At 39.7% G+C, this 22137-nt stretch overlaps 1 protein-coding gene across 3 annotated transcripts in view; it reads right to left on the minus strand.

The window, feature by feature from the left end:
• MYO6 (myosin VI) overlaps positions 1–22137 on the minus strand; it is a 157653-nt gene that overhangs the window by 91244 nt on the left and 44272 nt on the right. For all 3 annotated transcript variants that reach the window (XM_060752937.2, XM_060752936.2, XM_060752938.2), the window contains exon 2: positions 11041–11173. In XM_060752937.2, the coding sequence (XP_060608920.2) occupies positions 11041–11157 (117 nt within the window). In that variant the 5' untranslated portion in view covers positions 11158–11173. The remainder of the gene's footprint in view (positions 1–11040; positions 11174–22137) is intronic.

A 22137-nucleotide genomic window follows, 5' to 3' on the forward strand; every position in this document is an offset into this window, starting at 1 on the left:
TCAACTACTGGATTGAGCACAGTTTGTTAACTGAAGACACTTGATATATAAGGTGAAAAAATAGTTTCCTGATACTGCGTGATAGCCTTCTGACTTTGAATGAAACATTTTAATTTCTGAATTCACTCTTACCACCCATTTAATTAAAATATATTCCTGGTAACTCAATACTGCGGAAAACAAAACTCCAACATCTTTTTAGGCAACTGGTTCCATTTTTCCCTATCATGATATTTACATTTTTCCATACTAAAAAAATCCTTCAGATTTTTTAATTAAGTGGGTTAAAAACTGTTTAATCAAATTTAGAAATATGTCTCCATTTATTTCACACTCTTTCCCCAGTTTGGGACTTAATTGGTGCTATGGAATCATGGGAGTTGACCAGCCACTGCCAGAAGGGACAGAGAGTGTTGTCTATGCTGATGATCATGCCATCACTGCTCAAGCAGGAAACTTAAAATGGTTGAACAGAAACTCTCCGAAGTTTTAGGCGCTCTTACTGCCTATTACAGGGAAAACCAGATGATTCCTAACCCATCTAAAATGCAGACATGTGCTTTTCATCTTAAGAAGAGACAAGCATCTTGAGCTCTGAGGATTACCTGGGAAGGAATCCCACTGGAGCAGTGTGGCACACCAAAATACCTGGGAATCACTCTGGACCATGCTCTGACTTACATGTAATCTAGCACCCACTTTTTGCTATCAAGCAAAAAGTGAGTGCTAGATACGAAAGCTGACTGCCACAACCTGGGGATCGCAACCAGATACAGTGAAGACATCTGCCTTGCGCTTTGCTACTCTGCTGCTGAATATGCATGCCCAGCGTGGAATATATCTCACCACATTAGAACAGTGGATGTGGCCCTTAATGAGACATACTGCATTATCATACGATGTCTACGCCCTACACTGCTGGAGAAATTATACTGTTTAGTCAGTATTGCACCACCCGACATCTGTTGAGAAGTAGCAGCCTGTAATGAAAGGATCAAGACATTGACATCTCTGGCCCTTCCTCTGTTCAGATATCAGCCAGAATGCCAATGCCTAAAAACAAGAAACAGCTTTCTAAGATCCACAGAGATACTCCCAGGAAACCTGAGCAAGTGAGAGTCCAAAAGTGGTAGGCTAAAACCTGGAACCTCAATCCATGGCTGATACCAGATAAGAAACTCCCTTCTGGGCGATTTGGGAGGCACTGAACAGACTGCGCTCTGGCACAACAAGATGCACAGCCAATCTTAGGAAATGGGGCTACAAAGTGGAGTTCATGGCATGCGAGTGTGGGGAAGAACAAACCACAGACCACTTACTACAATGCAACCTGAGCCCTGCCAAATGCACAATGGAGGGGCTTCCCACAGTGACACCAGAGGCACTCCATGTGGCCAACTTCTGGTCAATGGAAATCTAGTATAATGCCAAGTTTTTAACTTTGTTTGTGTTTTAAATATATTATAACTGTATCCTCAATTTGCTTCTGATACGCTCAATAAAAATAAATATGGGAGTTGCACGCTTGGGCCTTTGCAGCCAAAGAAGGATTCCAAAGCATTGAGCCATGGCCATTAAAGTGGTGTTAAACTGTCTTATTTGTACAGTGCAAAGGCAATCAAAGTGACTTATATGAGCTAGAAGAAACATAATTAAAATTAACAGTATACAACAACTAAAAAGAAATGAAACTATCATAAAGCTGTAATCAGTGAAAACTAATTAAAAAGATGACATTTGAACACATTATACAAGGATATATCACATAATCTTGTTGCTGTAATAAACTGATCAGATCAAATAAACTTAGCTGTCTTCATTGTATGACTTAGCTGTCATCTATGTATACTAAGAAGATTAGAAGAGGGTCACTGGATATATGGGGAGGTAGGTCACCGGAAGAGGAAATATGGGTCTTGTGACATACTGAATGTCATTCATGGATTTGTTCTCAATCTGGCTATGTCTGGATTCAATTCCAGTTGTCATGTTTTTCATTTTCTGAATAGATACTATGTCCAAGCTTCCAATAAATAGGGCAAACAAAGCTAAATGAGAGAGGACACTTCTATCATAGTTTTCTTTCTTGATACGTCACATTATCCATGGTTTTCTGTTTCCACTGTTTGTTGTTTATTCATTCAGTCGTTTCTGACTCTTCGTGACCTCATGAACCAGCCCACACCAGAGCTCCCTGTCAGCAGTTGCTGCCCCAGCTCCTTCAAGGTCAAGCCAGTCACTTCAAGGATAATATCCATCTATCTTGCCCTTGGTCAGCCCCTCTTCCTTTTTTCTTCCTTTTCCCCCAACTTCATTATCTTCCACTGTAGAGAGTATGAGCTGAATGTCATCTTCACTCATACTAGGGCCCTTTCATACTCTACAATTATAGCACTATGACTCTAGTGTAACTGCGACAGCTGAATCCTGTGAAACCTCAGGGATTGCAGTTTGCTGAGTAATTAAAAGAGATATCCGAGTATTCCAAACAGCATTCCCAGGATGGAACCAATGGAATCATAGTCCTATAACTGTAGTATTACAGTTATAGGACTATGGGGAACAAAAGAAATAGTAGAAATAGTTTTGCTAGTTCTGCCCATCTTTAAACCCAAATTTATTTATTTATTTACCCTATTTATACCCCGAAGGGGACTAAAGGCGGCTTACATATTGGCAATTGGGTTGTTGTAGGTTTTTCCGGGCTATATTGGCAATTATTCAATGCCTTAAAACACATATAAATGAGAATATAGTATAACTGCTGTACTCATGACGAAGACATTCCTGGATTTACGATGGAAACAGGAAACCATGGATAATAGTGAACTCTACTGAAATTATTGACTTCTACTGGAACTTATCATAGAGTTGACCTAGAGGTACCTTCACTTGGAGAGGCATTCTCTCCTGGAATTTGCTAAATCCTCCAGGTAATTTCTATGGTAACTTCCAGTGGAAGCATATGACAGAACTGCCTCAAGGAACTAGAAAATTCCTCAAAAATTTGTCATGTGTGATTAGATGAAACTGTGGGTTCATGTCCTGTGGATACAGGGGTCTTTATGGCAAATGGAGAAATGGAACCACTCGATCAATTTACACAATGGGAAACAGGGTGTCAGCAAGTTATGGTATCTACAGATAAAAACCTAACTCCTGAACCCGTTTCCTAAATTCATGAATTTCTAGATTCGAAATTCCCCATTCGCCACTGACACTCCTCTATAAGAAGGGGAAAGACTTCACGTATGATTCATGAATGCATATACCAATCATTCAAATTTGAATAGAGAACAAGGAAGCTACTGCCTATGCAGTTCTCTGCAAACATACTGGAGCCACTGAAAAACTGCCAATGTCTTTTCTGAGAGCTAAATACAACCCTATGCAGTCATTCAGATAACAGAGCCATATGTTTGAGATTAAAATCCCTAAAGAGGATCAGTTTCATCCAGAAGAAAGCAGAAAGGGGTGGTAGGGGGAGTAAATAATATAGCCAATCCAACTATCTTAACGCTTTTTTTTTTGCAAACACTCTCCCACGTTAGATAGGTATGTACCAGTTTCTTCATTTATATTCATTCAAACACTTGAATGTACACACCAAGCATGATTGATATTTGTATATAAGCTGGCGGTTGGCTCCATAGAGATCAGTACAGCTGTAATGAAAATAATACAGCTTTGCTTTCAAGAACTGTACACATATTTTGGGGGAAGGTTCAAAAGACTGTAGAACAGGGCTTCTTAAACTTTTCCACTTTCAACCCCTTTCGGCCTGACCCCAGGTATATAGGCATATAAAACAGGTAGAAAATCAGATATGTACGGTTAAGAAATCAGCATTTGCAAGCCTTGCTAAACAGGCTAGTTTCCCTTTTTATGAAGCACTGACAAAGCAGCTTCCGGAGAGTCCATTGTAAATACTGCACAACAGACTTTCAGAGTACCAACATTGAGCTAAGGAGACCCCATGGGAGAAGGGACCCACAGTTTAGGAAGCAGTGCTATGGAGTACCACAAATTATTACAATCTATTAATATCTCAAAGGCCTTATAAACAAACAGAAGCAAGAGAGCTGCCATCCATACGTATCTATCTGTGTATTTTACAACAGCAGCGAGAATATCTTTTGCAAAATTCTGGAAACAAGACTGCACTCCAACCATGGATGAATGGCTGGGGAAAATCAGAGAAACAAGAGAAATGGATGAACTAACTTTTTTCTTGAAGAAAAACACTGGGAAATCGATAAAGAGGACGGATTGGACCCTGTTTGGTGAATATGAGAAAGAAAGAAGAGAATAAGAGGAAATGTTTTGTTTTTGTTTTCTTTTTAAGTAACTGGACAATTTAATGAGACTAAAAACCTGAGGATGGGGTGGAAGTCATTCTTTTTTTTAAAAAATCTGCCTTTTTCTGTGGGTTTTTTTTCCTTTTTCCCTCTTGGAACTGTTGGTGGGAAGTGGATGGTAATTTTTCTCCTCTTTTGTTTTTTTATTATTATTATTTCCTATTTTCCTACTTTTCTATCTTATAAATATCCCCCCTCTTTCGATGTAACTTTATAATATTCTAATAAAAATCATTAAAAAAGGTATTTCTGCAGTTTATGGTCACTAAGTCCACCAGGATTTGGGCACAATTTTTGCCTATGAGCTACCAGAGAACTACAGCTTTCATACACACAGAAAATTTATATGACTTTAATATTAAATTCCCGCCACCTTATAATGCAATTGGTGTACATGTACAAAAAGAACATAAAAAGAACAAGATTGCTTCTTATAACTGCCAAGGTTTCTGTTCCCACAGTAGCCAAGCCTGTGAGTAGCCCAGATGTTTGGGTTTTCATCTCCAAGAAATTCTAACAGCTGATAAACTGGCTGGGATTTCTGGGAGTTGTAGGCCAAAACACCTGGGGAGCCACAGGTTGAGAACCACTGCCATAAGGAGTAATATTATCTGTCACAAGGTATCCCACAGTTCTGGATTTAAGTAGTGGTGGTAATATATAGCCATCATGCCTAGGAGGCTTTGACTAGGCATACACAGTCACTATGCAATACTATCACATATCTATAGTGTTTTATTGTGTTCACACAACTTTGCTTACATTATCTTCTGGTAATCCTTCCAGTAATGTGGTATGATACAGCAGTATTTCCATTGCATGAAAGTTTAAGGGAGTTCTAGTTTGTGGTTCATATTCTCTTCTTAAACTAATACTTAGAATCCACGTACTTGACAATAAGCCTCAATGGGTTCAGTAAGGTTTGCTTCAAATCGGTCATGTATTTATCTACTGTATTATCTAGCTTGCTACCTATTACACCTGTAATCCAGGTTGAACATCCAGTATCTGGAATGTTTGGGACCAGAAGTGGTTTGGACTTGGAATTATTGGTTGTTGTGGTGGTTTTTTATTTTTAAAAAGGACTATTTGCATATATTTAATAAGATCACTTGGAGATGGGACCAAATTTAAAGACTTACTTACTTACTTACTTCATTTATACCCCACCTTTCTCACCCCGTAGGAGACTCAAGGCGGCTTAACAAGACAATAGCAATATTCAATGTATACAGACATAATAATAAAAATATGAAGTTCATTGATGCTTTATATGCACCCTACACACATAATCTAAAGGTAAATTTATACAATATTTTAAAAATATTTTTAATCATGAAACAAACTGTGTGTAAGTGTGTGTACACTGAACCATCAGAAAAAGTCTCAGCCATCCATGTGGACAATTTCAGATTTTGGAGTATGTCGGATTTCGAACAAGGGATGCCCCAGCTGTAACATGTTTGCAGCATAATAACAATGATTTTTTTATTCACAACTAGTTTCCATAGCAGAGCAAACAATGAGAAGCTAGATTCCATCTAATAATTAGGGAGGATATTTAAGCAAGTAAAATATTATTTGGAATCTGCCAAGGTTTATGGGCCTCAGAGAGTTTTCTGATAGCAGATTTGGCTGTGGGGAACACCATAATATTGCAGTTCATTGTTTTCTTTCCCATGCTAAAAAAGAGAAGAAATGTCAATGTGTCTTATTGGAAGAGTTCCCAGAGATGGGTTTGTTCATTTTGAGGGGGGAAATGAGGAACTGAGTAAAAAGAGAATGGAGGGATCTGGTATACATCTGTTTTCTTCTTTTAAGGAGAATATCATGAAACCAGGCAAGTACTCTTCCCTATTAACATCCTTATTTTCTTATAAATTAGTTTATATCAAATGTAGTTTCATGATAACATCTTCAGGAAATGTCTATATACTAAGAAAGTGATCACAGTCACAATTTCCTGAGGTTTCACTACTCATTCAAGGGACTTAGAAGCATTACTGCATTTAGTATGTCATGACTCCTGAGGAAAACCCATTCATTTCCTTTTCATGAAACAAGACTTCACCCTTAGCAATATATTGAGCTTCCTCAGAAGAGGAAAGTCTGTGACTTCACCTCTTGAACTACAAACAAAGAAGCTTCCAGGTATAAAATATCAAAATGCTATGGTATGGTAAACAGTTGCAGTCTGAACCAGACATTCCTCTGAACCCAGTATGGAAAACCTCCGATCAAAACGTTTTGACCAAAAATTGTCTGGTCACTGGTAAGGGACTGTAGAAAATGGTTAAAACACTTGGATGCCAAAAGTACAAGTGCATTTGAAAATGACAGACAACTGACCAGATCCTCAAGTTTGGTTTGTGTGTGTGTGTGTGTGTGTGTGTGTGTGTGTGTGTGGTGTGTGTCAGGAGTGAATTGAGAAACTGCAAATTGCTCTTGTGTGAGAAGGACGTTGCCCTGGAGATGCCAGGCTATTTTACCATTCTGTGGGAGTCTTCTCTCATGTCCCTGGATGAGAAGCTGAGGCTGACAAACGGGAGCTCGCCTTGCTCCCCAGATTTGAACCGCCGACCTTTTGGTCAGCAGTCCTGCCAGCACAAGGATTTAATCCATTGCACCACCGGGGGTTCCTAGTTCCTCAAGTAATCTGGCAATATAATAACAATAACTTTGTTTTATATCCCGCCACCATCTCCTCAAAGGGACTTGGGGTGGCTTACACACGGCACAAGGTGCCTAAATACAGAACATAAAATAAACACAGCATAAAATACAATATGTAAACATATATGCATACAAAACACCAATCAAAACTCAATAAAACTGTGCTTATCTATTTTATTTTTCTTTTCTTTTCTTTTTTTCTTTCTCTTTCTGTCTCTCTCTTCTCTCTTTATTCTTTCTCACAGTTCACTGTTTTTCTTTTTCTTTTCGGGGTTATATCGTCTATTCACACTTTACACTGATACTTACACATCTTAGTAGCTTCGGCTACATATCTCTTTTTAAAATGTAAACTGGAAATTCAATAAAGATTATATCTTAAAAAAAAAACCTCAATAAAACTGTGCTTATCAACCAATGGTGGTAAGCTGCTGTAAACGTGGCCAGGCTGTAAACAATAGAACAAGGGAATTGGGTAAGTGCAGAGTTGTAACAATGGACAGAGGGTATGGGATAAAGTGCATGACTGTTACACAGAACAACAAGGGACTTGGCGTTCTCAAAAGTTTGTTTAAATAGCCACATCTCCAAGTCCCTACAAAAAGAGGACAGTATGGGGCCTGCCCGATCTCCCTGAGGAGGACGTTTCAAAGCTGGGTGGCCACCATCAAGAAGGCCCTCTCCCTCATCCCCACCAACCACGCTTGTGACAGTGGCGGGACTGAGAGGCGGGCCTCCCCAGCAGATCTTTGATCCCGTGCCAGTTCATTGGGGGGGGGGGGGGGTTGCAGTCAGAAATACCTCTTCACTATGTCATCACAAATGTTCTGTCTTTTGTAACCATCACTTTTTCCAGTAGCAACTAATGATACCAAGCAGGGGGAAAATACAACCTTACCATATGAAGTTGCACCAGAAATTATGTAAACAGAAGCATGGTCAGGTTTCGATAGCAATCACCCATTTAGTAGGAGAAGCTAACTTGGTTTAAACCAATCTCTAAACGTAAGATATCTAGATCTCAGAAATACGCAATTAAAATTGGGTATTTGTCCGATACAGGTACAAGGACAGTCAGACACAGAATGAACAATTTCACAGAACTATTAGCCCTTATAAAAAAAATACACTGGGACCAATCAAAGTTTCCCCTTTAATTAATGTCTTATTCAACACTGAACTGCATTATAATATCAAAACACAATATAGCAATTCCAAGCCTGTAATCATTTTTGTTTTCTGTTTCCTGCTGGTATATTGCATCTAAAGAGGCACTAAAATTGATTAGAAAGGCTTGTTGAAGCCACAACGAAGACATTTCTTAATGGCCCTCTTCCAGCCATTGCTCACTATCCAACGCACTCTCAAGCATGCTTGTACGGCATTAATGGTGCTTGAACAGCCTGAATTACACCCACAGTTCTTTTATTTTTCTGAAAATAATCTCAATTTCTTTCCCCAAAAGTACCCACAATGGTTTTATTATAATAATTTAAGGTAGCTCACCATGTTGTACATATGCTTAACTAAAGAGCTGTGTACGTGCCATTGCCTCATAAAGGCTTTCAAAGTATTATATAATATTACTCTTCTGGAAAGTAATATGACATGAAACATTCCATATCTTTATCTTCTTGCTTCCTAAGTTTTATTGTCTTCAGTATATCCAAAAATGAGCAGAAATGAATTTTTAATAATATTAAATTAAGTTCAAATTGTCACTAAAGAAGAAATTTGTGGAACGAAGTTTAAATTCAACACTCATTCTGATTTTAAAGTACAAATTATACAGAGAATGGTTTCTGTGGGTGATAATTAAATATACTTTGAGAACTATCCTATTAATCGAATTTATCATCTTTTTAATCAACATTTCACAGATGCAACAAATTAAAAAAACAAGAAAAGGCAACTGCTAGTGTGAAATCACAGACCTCCTCAGAAGATGGGCACCTATTCTGGCTGGAACCTTGTCACTGATTTATGGATGCGTAAATCACACTATGCATGCAGGTCAAATTATGTACCATGCTGTACCAGCTGTATTATGCTGAGCATGGAAGATGCAGAGCTGGGAATACAGCAATGTTGTGTCGTGCAGTTTCACACAGTGCACTGCATACTGTGGTTCTGCATTGTGCAATGTCATCCTGTTGTCAACGTGTGTGGTATTTTGCATAGGTCTTGTATAATGTCATGGCACACCTAAACATGTGGATATTTACACAGTTATAGGGAGATATTGCAGCCTATCTCTACCCCAAACAAGATTATGCACCTATCCTTTTTGCCTTTCTTAGGGGTAAAGGGATCTCAGATTGTATCACTAAAAGGTATTTTTGAAGAGTATTTTTACAGCTAGCTACCTTGAACAACTCATAGAAATATAGGTATCTGGCTCAAAAGCAACCCAAAATTCTGCTGCTGGAGATCCCAAACAAAGAAAATGGCAGCTGTTATTTACAAAGATACCACACTAGTACTTTCCTTAGAAGGCCAGAAACCACAAATTTTGTTGCTGTTTCTTCCTTATAATTATCTATAAGGCACAAGAAGGCCTTTTTGTAATTGAAACTACTGACTAAACTCTTGCCTTTCGCCTCTCTATGGAGATAGGAGAGGTGGTCCTTTTGGGAGGGAAGAGTTAAGGTATAGTACTTATATTGACCCATGGATACATTGGCCCACAATTCTTAAGCTGATTCTTTGACTCATGTAGAAATTGAGAAATTTTAGTCAAAGAATCGGCTCAAGAAATGTTGGTCAACTTATCCATGGGTCAATATAAGTACTATACCTTAACTCTTTCCTCCCAAAAGTGTAATCCCCCTTATCTCCACAGAGAGGCAAAAGGCAAGAGCTTACTCTGTCCCAGGAGAACCTAAAGCAGGGATTCTCAACCTGTCTGTCCCCAGGTGTTTTGGCCTATAACCCCCAGAAATCCCAGTCAGTTTACCAGCTTTAGGATTTCTGGTAGTTGAAAGTCAAAGCATCTGGCAACCCACAGGTTGAGAACCACTGATCTAAAGAAAGGACCGGTCTTTTCTACACTTGGACCGGGCTGTGTCGCAGCTGGTTGGGAGTCAGCTGCATTAAAATTGCTATTGACCAAAAGGTCATGAGTTCGAAGCCAGCCCTGGTCAGAGTAAGCTCCTGACCATTGTCAGTGAACCTTTGCTGCCCGAAAGACAGTTGGGCCTGTCAAGTAAGAAATTTAGTTACCGCTTTAAACAGGGAGGCTAATTTAATTAATTTATGAGGCCAAAAAAATCTCCAGCAGCGTGCAAAAGAATGGAGAAGTATTCCATCGGTGTCACAAGTGGACAGTGAAGCAACAGCTCCCCTGGTGGCCGGAATTCAAGCATAGCCCCATGAAGCTGGATGTTAAATAGCCTCTGTGTGTCTGTCTATATATGTTGTGTGTCTATGGCATTGAATGTTTGCCATGTATATGTGCATTGTAATCCGCCCTGAGTCCCCTGCAGGGTGAGAAGGACAGAATATAAATACTGTAAATGAATAAATAAACAAATAAATAATACACTCTCTGCTCCACAGCTGCTTCAGATCTTATTTGAATGCTTAAGCAGGGTCAACTTCTCCATACATCATATCATTATATCAAATCCCTAGTTTTGTGTCTATTTTATAGGTCAATTTATACATGGGCGTATTAATTTCAATAATAAATGTAGATGATATCCAGGTTATACATCAAGCACTGTAACAAATTTGTTCATATAGCATTTCACAGGTTGATACAATTCTTTAATTTAGGGACTACAGCTAAAAGAATGGGGCATTCCAGGAAGTTTTCTTTTATAGTATGTGGAAATCTAGAAACATGAAATGAACAATAAAAGCTCAAATGCTTGAATATATATTTTGAAAAGCTCTATTTGGGAAAGTTATGAATTTCTCAACAAAGAGGCTATCATATTCAGCATGCGCTTTCCTTTCCAAGGAAGCCATAACATAAAATAATTGGTCACCTTTTGGAGACACTCACCTTGCCTTTTTGATTTATGGGTTCAATAGTTAAGCTGTCAGGTCCAATATCAACAATGGTTCCCATCTGAAACCCATCAGTTGGGTGTGGAGCCCAAACCGGCTTCCCGTCCTCCATTTTGAGGAGTTATTTCCTGCAGGAAGAAGAAAGGTACATTTGTTACACCAAAACACGTGTCTCTACTGAAATTTCACTATGTAATTCCAAAGACTCAATTGAGCATTGTCTCCAGATGGTAGCAGATACAGTATACCTTTAAATTAGATTAAATGCAAGAACAGTCTAGTTCAAGGAAAAGAGCAAGAAATGCATCCATGTGTATGAAAGATAAATCCAATACAACTGTCATAGCAAAGATACTGGAGCCCCTGGTGGCACAACGGATTAAACCCTTGTGTTGGCAAGACTGCCCAAAAGGTTGGCAGTTAGGATCCAGGGAGTGGGGTGAGCTCCCGTCTGTCAGCTCAAGCTTCTCATGCAGGGACTTGAGAGAAGCCTCCCACAGGATGTTAGAGCATCCAGGACCCCCCTTGGCAACATCACTGCAGAGAGCCAATTCTCTCACACCAGAAGTGACTTTCAGTTTCTCAAGTTGCTCCTCACATGAACAAAAAAGCAAAGTACTTCTAGCATCACACTGGATATGGGCAAAAGATTTGGAAGAAAGATTCCTGTATTTAGCATTTCTAGGCCCATATTTTGAAACTTCTTCCTTATTGGACATTTTTAATGAAAATAACTGAAGCATGATTAATATTTCTCGTTGTACAATATTTCATTATGTATAAAAATATGGAATAACAGAGCGTAACATTAATAATGCATTTACATTTAGAACCCTATTTGTTCATTCATAGCCAGGCTGTTAATTTTAAAGCTTTTTGCAGTAAGGTTCTGCTCATAATTAAATATACAAGACTCTTCTATTAACAATTAGATTTAATTTTGCACTACTGTACAGCCTTGGAACATTTCTTAGAGAAAACCTAGACAACGTAACCCACCCACCTTGAGTAATGCATTTTTGCTTCCATTCCTAATGTGTCAGCAATTGTTTATTCTCCCCCACCGCCTCTTTATATCCTGCTTTTTTCCCAATTTATTAAAATGGGAAAATTCGCAGTATTAAAATAATTTAAATGCACACTTAAACACAATTCTGTGTACAACAATTTAAGGCATTTGCTTGATTTTTAAAAAACAAACTTTGTTTTAAAAGCCTATTTGGGGGAGGGGGGGGAGTTGTGCCTGCCAATGGAAGGATGTTGAAAAAGCAGCAACCCTCGCCTTCCATGCAAGGGAATTTTACAGCAGTGGTTCCCAACCTTTTTCAACTCACAACCCCATTTTATAGGGGCACAATGACCTAAGACCACAATACATTAAGAAGTAGAGGTGTTGATGCTGCTTCAGCAATGACTATGGTGCCTGGACCTTACTGCTTGGCTCATGGTTGATTGTTTTTGACTGGCTGCTTGGTTGGCCAAAAAAGGGAAATAATGTAATGTGCTGGGTGTCAGATTCTTGGAAGTGGGATCATTCGATTTGGGCCGACATATGATTATACTTCACAGAATTTGCCGGTAAAAACATTGCTACCTGCAAGAAACAAGGCTAAGCACCCAGTACACATGTATCACTAAGAATCAACCAATAACAAGCCAAGCAGTGCCCACATTCCAAAGAGCCAGTCACTGAACTAAGCATGAAGCTGGACCTCACAACAATTTAACCTGATGAACAAAAGATCATTACAGGTTTACACAAACAAATCTCTGTGCAGGACACAACAATACAATTTTTGTTTTTATTTTCCTTTTAAAAAAATTTCATAGCTCACCACAGAAAGCCCTTTATGACTGACCCATGGTTTGGGAAACTTTTGTTTCCATACATTGAACTAAAACTTGTGACGAGGAAGTCTAGACAGACTGTTTATTGTTACAAGGAGGCGATAGGACCTCTTCGAGGAGAAGATGGGGCAATGCTGACAGGGGATAGGGAAAAGGCAGAACTACTTAATGCCTTCTTTGCCTCGGTCTTCTCACAAAAAGAGAGTCCTCAACCTCAGCAAGATGGAGTGGATGAGGGATTGGAGGACATCCAACCCCTAATTGGGAAAGAAGTCGTCCAGGAATACCTGGCCGCTCTTAATGAGTTCAAGTCCCCAGGGCCAGATCAACTACACCCCAGAGTATTGAAGGAACTAGCGGAAGTCATTTCGGAACCATTGGCAACCATCTTTGAGAGTTCTTGGAGAACGGGAGAAGTTCCAGCAGATTGGAGGAGGGCCAATGTGGTCGCAATCTTCAAGAAGGGAAAAAAGGATGACCCAAACAACTACCGTCTGGTCAGCCTCACGTCGATACCAGGCAAGATTCTGGAAAAGATTGTTAAGGAAGCGGTCTGCAAACACTTAGAAACAAATGCAGTCATCGCTAATAGTCAACATGGATTTATCAAAAACAAGTCATGCCAGACTAATCTGATCTCTTTCTTCGATAGAGCTACAAGCTGGGTAGATGCGGGGAATGCCGTGGATGTAGCGTACCTGGATTTCAGTAAGGCCTTCGACAAGGTCCCCCGTGACCTTCTGGCAAGGAAACTAGTCCAATGTGGGCTAGGCAAAACTACGGTGAGGTGGATCTGTAATTGGTTAAGTGGACGAACACAGAGAGTGCTCACCAATGCTTCCTCTTCATCTTGGAAAGAAGTGACGAGCGGAGTGCCGCAGGGTTCCGTCCTGGGCCCGGTCCTGTTCAACATCTTTATTAATGACTTAGATGAAGGGCTAGAAGGCATGATCATCAAGTTTGCAGACGACACCAAATTGGGAGGGATAGCCAATACTCCAGAGGACAGGAGCAGAATTCAAAACGATCTTGACAGATTAGAGAGATGGGCCAAAACTAACAAAATGAAGTTCAACAGGGACAAATGCAAGATACTCCACTTTGGCAGAAAAAATGAAATGCAAAGATACAGAATGGGTGACGCCTGGCTCGAGAGCAGTACGTGTGAAAAAGATCTTGGAGTCCTCATGGACAACAAGTTAAACATGAGCCAACAATGTGATGTGGCGGCAAAAAAAGCCAATGGGATTTTGGCCTGCATCAATAGGAGCATAGTGTCTAGATCTAAGGAAGTAATGCTACCCCTCTATTCTGCTTTGGTTAGACCACATCTGGAATATTGTGTCCAATTCTGGGCACCACAATTCAAGAGAGATATTGACAAGCTGGAATGTGTCCAGAGGAGGGCGACTAAAATGATCAAGGGTCTGGAGAACAAGCCCTATGAGGAGCGGCTTAGGGAACTGGGCATGTTTAGCCTGAAGAAGAGAAGGCTGAGAGGAGATATGATAGCCATGTATAAATATGTGAGAGGAAGCCACAGGGAGGAGGGAGCAAGCTTGTTTTCTGCTTCCTTGGAGACTAGGACGCGGAACAATGGCTTCAAACTACAAGAGAGGAGATTCCATCTGAACATTAGGAAGAACTTCCTAACTGTGAGAGCCGTTCAGCAGTGGAACTCTCTGCCCCGGAGTGTGGTGGAGGCTCCTTCTTTGGAAGCTTTTAAGCAGAAGCTGGATGGCCATTTGTCAGGGGTGATTTGAATGCAATATTCCTGCTTCTTGGCAGGGGGTTGGACTGGATGGTCCATGAGGTCTCTTCCAACTCTTTGATTCTATGATTCTACCTGTCACAAACACAGTAGATGTGGATGCAAAGTAGGGCCTTTTTAATCACTGCCCCTAACTCTAAAACAGTGGATACAGTCCTACCTGGATTGTATCCAAAGTGCTTTATTTACTTGAAAAACTTTTTTTAATCATAGAACTCAATGGGGTCAGTTTCTCATTCAGCTACACAAATCTGCCACTGTTTTGACTGCTATGTTTGCTCACTATCCATTTCTCTTCCAGAAAATAACACACACTAAAATGCACACATAAATAGATCCAGACTTCAACAAATAAGCCCAGAACATGGAAAAATAATGTTTTTGGGCCTCAACTTCCAGAAAGGTTCTCTTAGCTTCCATGACCAGTGGCCATGCTGCCATGGAATAGAATTTTGGGAGCTGTAGTACAAATTTTCCAAGTACTGGAGTAGATCATAATGTAAATAGACACACCAGTCTTTCCATGCTTTCAAGTTGATTCCAACTTACAATAATACTATCATAGGGTTTTCCTGGCATAATTTATTCAGGGGTCAGCTACTGCAGAAAATATCTAGTATACTCTCTTGCCATGCTTCAGAACAAGTATCAAAGCCAAGAGTTTTAGCTAATTTTAGCTGTTATGTATGAATGAGAAATCTTATTATGTCAATTTTCACTTTTAAGCAAACCTGCAAAAAAGCCTGAGTTTGCTGGTAGCTTGTTTTAAAAACTAACTACAGAGGCATAGAATTTAAGATTTCTAATTTAATACAATGACAATCCAAGAAGTGAAACTCAGTTTAGATTTTTCTAGTTGCAGCACAGGAAAGGTTTTGGGAAGGGTTTCATGTGAGCTTGAGGATTTGCATAAGCATCCTTTTTTGCTTTGGGAGTTGGAAGTAAAGCATGGCTAAGAGTTATTTGCAAATGTGGTCAGTGTCCCCGAAAATGTGTTTTGATTTATCCCCTTACAGAGTACTATCACACATAAAACTTCTTGATTTAGCTCAAATCAATATGATCTTAAAATCATACAAAAACCCACACTTGGTGTTTTCCTGCTGGGTAGGGAATTTAGCTGAGATAGCTGTTCTTACGGACCAATGAGCCTTTCCACTGGAGAAATTGAAAGAGATTTTTTTCTTAGAGAAAAGACATACTGTCAAATAGCAAAGACATTATCCTGGGAAGAAAAACAGCCTATTTCCAGCACGGTTAACTGGTAGATCTCTTCATCTAAATTAAACAACTTAAGCAATTCAGATGTTGGACTAAATACTCCTTTGAAGTACAGGTCCCAGCATCTCTCTGGCAACATGGCCACTGGTCATGCTGGGTGGGGAAGTCTGTGAGTTGTAGTCCAAAGAAGAAACTTTCCCCACCTTTAAAAATTTTGTATTCTGGTATATCCTACATCAGAATGTTTCAAATTTAGCATCAAGATACCATAGACCAGTCCAATTTCAACAATGGAGTAATTGCAAAATAAACAATTCATCGCTCCTACTACTCTAAAATCCCATTTGGATTAGATGGTTGATTTCTACCCAATCGTTAGTAGGTCCTGATGATGAAAAGATGCAGCATAAAATATCCATATCAAAATAACTGAGAGAATCAGACTTAATGCAAGCCAGACACAAAGAATAAAGCTTACATTGTGGGTCACCCTTCATGCAGAGATTTAACATTGATATCTCTTTGTTTCATGAGCCCTTAGGCATTAGGTTGCTGTAAAATCATTACATCATGAGAAATTCTAGTATCTCAGTCTTACCCAGACTTGTATGCATGCCGTAACAGGGATTGCAGGGAAAGCAAGTGCTTAAACGCCCCTGAAGACTAGGTTAGGAGGAAATGACCCCTTCCCCAAAACTGATCTGGCAAAATTGGACCACTGAGATTCCTGTGTAGTTGAGTATTTCTGTAAATTACTGATCAGAATGTACTACATAATAAGGTACTAAAAATATTAGGACAGCTGTTGGCACTGAATCCTCCTAGGACTAATAAATACTCCCTGCAATCTTTCCCAGGCACATTTACCTGGGAATTGATAACCAACTCCGAAATAATGAGTCTAGACACTTGGAAGTTGGATTAAATAATGATCATAGAATCATAGAATCATAGAATGAAAGAGTTGGAAGAGACCTCATGGGCCATCCAGTCCAACCCCCTGCCAAGAAGCAGGAATATTGCATTCAAATCACCCCTGACAAATGGCCATCCAGCCTCTGCTTAAAAGCCTCCAAAGAAGGAGCCTCCACCACATTCCGGGGCAGAGAGTTCCACTGCTGAACGGCTCTCACAGTCAGGAAGTTCTTCCTAATGTTCAGATGGAATCTCCTCTCTTGTAGTTTGATGATAACTTTATTTGCCACAGAAACTATTTAAGATTTAACCTATAAAAATACTAAAGAAGGGGAGCAACATGTTGCAGCTCTTAGCTGGGTTAGGTATCTACCTGTGACATCCTCCCTAATCTTCATTTCGATGAAAACACTTGACCCAGTCTTATGGGTTACCCACCCCAGCCAGTCTTATTTTGGAAAGTAGACTTAGAAAGAGCTCCCCATCAAGCTCTAGAATTCAAAAATGGAGAGGAAGCCCCCATATCAGCCCCAAGCAAAGATTACTTCCCAAATCCCAGCCCCCAGAACCCAAAGATGACTTTCCAGAGCACAGCCCTTCACCCAAACAATGCCAAGATATACAGGCACTTCTGTTACTCTTTCCCAAAACTTACCCCAAAACACAAAACCTGTGCGAGGGTAGCCAGACTTATATAACCTCCGGCTTCACCCTTGAGACACTGGTGCACATGCACCAGACCAATTTAACTGGCTTCTATTCCTCACCTGCCCTGCCTATGGCTGTGTCATCTTGGGTTTGAATAAGCTACACTGAACAAATGGAAGGCACTTCTAAGTACATGTTGTATGTGTAGAAGTTTTTATATTTAAGGAACTCTGTGTAATAATGGATGAGCAAAATCCACATGTCCATCTCCCTTCACAATCAACTATGGTGGTTACGGATGTAATACATTGTGGTCCAAAACAATCCAGAGAGAAGCAGGGAGATATAAGTTAGACAAAGTGAGCACTTGAAAATTATGGTCTTTTGTAATGTTTGAGTTTATAGTAGACATCGCCTAGACATTTCTTTGTGTAAATTTTTCAGATTTGGTTATTCATACATTTGATTAATAGGTTATCTCTAGGAATTTCTAGGTTTGCCAGGGTGAAATCTACCAAAAGTTACCACAGTCACTCTGGAGAACCTAGAGTTTTCCAAACAAAACTTTTCCTCGCTTTGAGGCTGTTTCCATGGTAGAGCAGGTGACTCTTACAAGGTCCATTTTATATAATACCACATGTTCTTCATGGACAATGAATCCAACTTCAAGTGTTTCCCTTTAGCTTACAAAGAGGAAATTAAACGTGAGTTTTTAATCAGAACCTTTCCTTAAAGTCTTTTGACAGTCAGATATCCATAAGAAAAATGTCCATGTTAATGTTTATTAGTAAAGTATGAGAAGTAAATGGGGAAATGCCGGCACAATTTGAAGCTGTGTCTTAAGGCTTGAGTTCATTTGATATTAATTATTGAAAAGTTGACATTGAAGGCAAGAATAAGCGGACAGCATGCTGAGAAATGAGAACTGGTGAACTACACTTGATATTGGGTATTGCTTTACAATCTATCAATTGCAGATCTATTCAGCAGTAATAGGAATAAAACCAGCTCTTTCAGTCCGCTGACCTGAAAGGCCAGAATCCAGTCTTTTACACATGCAAATAAAAGAGACTTGCACTTAGTGGGAGCTGGGAACAGGTATAAGGGAAGAAGTGAGGAGATGCTGAAAGCATGGTCCACTCTTTACCTGAAGGCTACCAAATTTAAATAGTTTTGCATATACTTTATCATACAAAAATCCATATTCTTTTTGGACAAATCATGACATGTGACTGCAGAACACTGCACACCATGCACCATTTTATTCTTGCCCACAAGAATGATATCTACAAGGGTTAACATCCCCACGAAGAGGCTAAAAATTACACACGTCAAACATACATGCTAAATTCTATATTTATGAACCCTAAGACTATTCTATGTATAATAAAGTGTGGGTCAGATAGAACTGCAAGAGCCTCTGACTCTATGTCTACTCACATTTTTAAAAAGACACCACATGTCTACTTCCACTTTTGATTCAACCCCAGTTCCCCATAAAGTATAAATTCAGTTTTGGAATCTGTCATTGATTCAAACACAAGCATGGTTTGAGATATAGTCATGTATTGCATATCTCAGCTAAGGTTAGGAGAAGAGAAAGTGCCTGCCCCAAATGTTTGCATATAAAATGAAAACAGAAAAGTTGATTCTCCTCCACAGAGGAGTATGAAGATCACCAACCTGAAACTCATCATAGCTCATTATGTTTAGAGATACCAGGGCTGGGAAACTCTCGATCAGTGGTTCCCAACCTGTGCGTCCCCAGGTGTTTTGGCCTACAACTCCCAGAAATCCCAGCCAGTTTACCAGCTGTTAGGATTTCTGGGAGTTGAAGGCCAAAACATCTGGTGACCCACAGGATGAAAACCACTGCTCTAAATCTTGTTGGACTTCATCACCCACAAGTCCCAGCAATCGCAAGCAATCGCAATTAATAATGGAAGATGGAATCCTGGAACATTGTCCACCACTGAACCAAACTTAGCCACACAATGGAGTGACTTTAAAACAAAAATATATCCCACATTCAATCAAAAACAGAGCTCTGTATGGAGTAAGTAAATAACCACAGGGAAAGATTTCCACAGAGCTCTTCTTACTTGTTTACTAACATGCAGGGGGAAACTTTAAAGGGGGTGAAAAAGATTCTATTAAAAATACAGTACAAATCACCACATTTAGGTTCAAGAAACTACAAGACCTCTATCATTTAACTGTATGTAAAACATGTATACATTCAAAATACAGTCGGCCTGCCAGATTCACTGTGATTGGGGCAGAGGATCCCTGCAAAAGTGGGGGGAAAGCAAATTTAAAAAAAACATGATTTTTCTTACTTCAGAGAAACCTGTCTATGAATATTTAGGTCCTCCAGTGCGAATCTGTGTTCAACTTCCAGTCACACTGGAGGACCAACAGATTTCTTGAGACAGCATATTTATTTATTTATTTACTGCATTCGATACCTCTCTGTCTCATCCCGAGGGGGACATATTAATCACATTTGCAAGTTAAACCCACAAATGTGGAGAGTTGACTGCAGTGATGAATTTTATTAAACTGCATAACAGAATGTCTGCATGTTAAAGACTAGAGAACACCAAATGCCTCTTTCTGGGCTAGAGATACAGGGATGGATAAAAGCTTTGAGTGCATAAATGGCTTTATGAATTATGAAGTCTGGTATAAGTAGAGAAGAGAGAGAATGCTACTTTTGCTGTAAAAACAGAAGTATGTTGGAAATAAAAATACTAAATGTGAATACTTGGGTTTTTTTAAAAAAATGGCCACCAAGAATATGAAGTCAAATTTGGCTCATGTTAACTGGGGAGGCCTCCGCAACATTCCACAAAGTTCACAACAGCCGATTATCCAGGTCATGTGTGCTGAGTAACATAAAGCAAATCCTTCTGAACAACATCTGTATTCAGTCAGAATTGGCTGGTGGCCACATTTGTTTCTTTATTTAGAACTGTACATGTCTGACTCAAGCCACAAAAAAACATGCATAAGAAAATGTTTTGAAATTAGCCTTTATTTCGGATTCCAGATGTTATCAGAACACCAGACACATGGTAGCAAGTTGCAAGGTCAAGACACATACTGGCTCCTGGAAACTCTAACTGGGTCTGAAGTTTTGCAAAACAACCAAACTTGCAAGCTTACATATGATTATAGCTCTCTGAAATACATGACCTTAAGAACCCATAACTTTCTCTAACCTCTCATTTATTTTGAACATTCTGGCAGATCAGTGTTCATGTCAGACAACTACAAATAAAAAAACCTCTGGAGTACATGGCCAAATGTTTCTGTAGGTTGCACTAAGTGACACCCTGAAATTAATGCGTATGATCTCCTAGCCAGGCCTACAATAAAAGATCAGTTGTCTAAGGAAATGGTTACTCGGTTAAATTCTGGTTCCACAAAGAAGGCTGCCCAGTTCTTGAATTCATGTGTTTGCTCAAGAGAGACTTTTTTTACAGAAGAGACAAGCCATTTCTTTCTCTGTCACTACATCTGCATTCACCAGTTGAGTCATCAGTTTCCACACTGGTTTCTCTAGTCTTGATTTAACCTAACCACAAAAGAAGATGTTGTTGTTGTGGTTTTCAGAAAGGAGCCCCATTCACATACTGGATTGAACACCAAAAGGCTACAAGTGGATGAAGAGACTTAAAAGCGGGATGAATTCTTATACTTATCTAAAGCCCTCCTACATTTATTTTTCCTGTTTTTCCATAATATTGCCAGGATTGCTGAGTACTGAACATTTAGAAGTGGTGCAAAGAAACTAATCATTATGAAGAAATGTTGTTGCTTTTCATTGGTCAAAACATGATATACATGATAGCCATGTATAAAGTACATGAGAGGAAGTCATAGGGAGGAGGGAGCAAGCTTGTTTTCTGCTTCCCTGGAGACTAGGACGCGGAACAATGGCTTCAAGCTACAAGAAAGGAGATTCCACCTGAACATTAGGAAGAACTTCCTGACTGTGAGAGCTGTTCAGCAGTGGAACTCTCTGCCCCAGAGTGTGGTGGAGGCTCCTTCTTTGGAAGCTTTTAAATAGAGGCTGGATGGCCAACTGTCAGGGGCGCTTTGAATGCAATTTTCCTGCTTCTTGGCAGGGGGTTGGATTGGATAGCCCACAAGGTCTCTTCCAACTCTATGATTCCATGAAACATCTAACTATTCTATGGAAACATTTAGCCACAGATCATTTTAGATTATCATTTTCTCATCTAAAGGCATTTGCTTAACTCTTTTTCTTAAATTTTGATTGCTCCAAAGGGAGTAATATATGGTATACATAAATCTTGAAGACACCTTTTTAGTCTATCACACCCAAAATGTCCCAGCCAGCAAGTCTATTACCCATACTGGCTAGAGAATGCTGCGAGTTATTGGTGTTGCATTTGAAGACTGTTCAGAAGCTTCAACTGGTCCAATGGGCAGCAGCCAGGTTGCTCACCGGAGTGGCGTACTGGGAGCAAATAACCTCCCTGTTGCATCAGCTCCACTGGCTGCCAGTCTGCTACCGAACAAAATTCAAAGTGCTGGCTTTAGCCTATAAAGCCCTAAATGGTTCCGGCCCAGTTTACCTGTTCGAACCTATTTTCCCCTATGAACCACCTCGGAGATTAAAATAATCTGGGGAGGCCCTGCTCTCAATTACTCACCCCT

The sequence above is a fragment of the Anolis sagrei genome, chromosome 1, assembly GCF_037176765.1.
Source record: "Anolis sagrei isolate rAnoSag1 chromosome 1, rAnoSag1.mat, whole genome shotgun sequence".
In the NCBI taxonomy this organism is placed as follows: Eukaryota; Metazoa; Chordata; class Lepidosauria; order Squamata; family Dactyloidae; genus Anolis; species Anolis sagrei.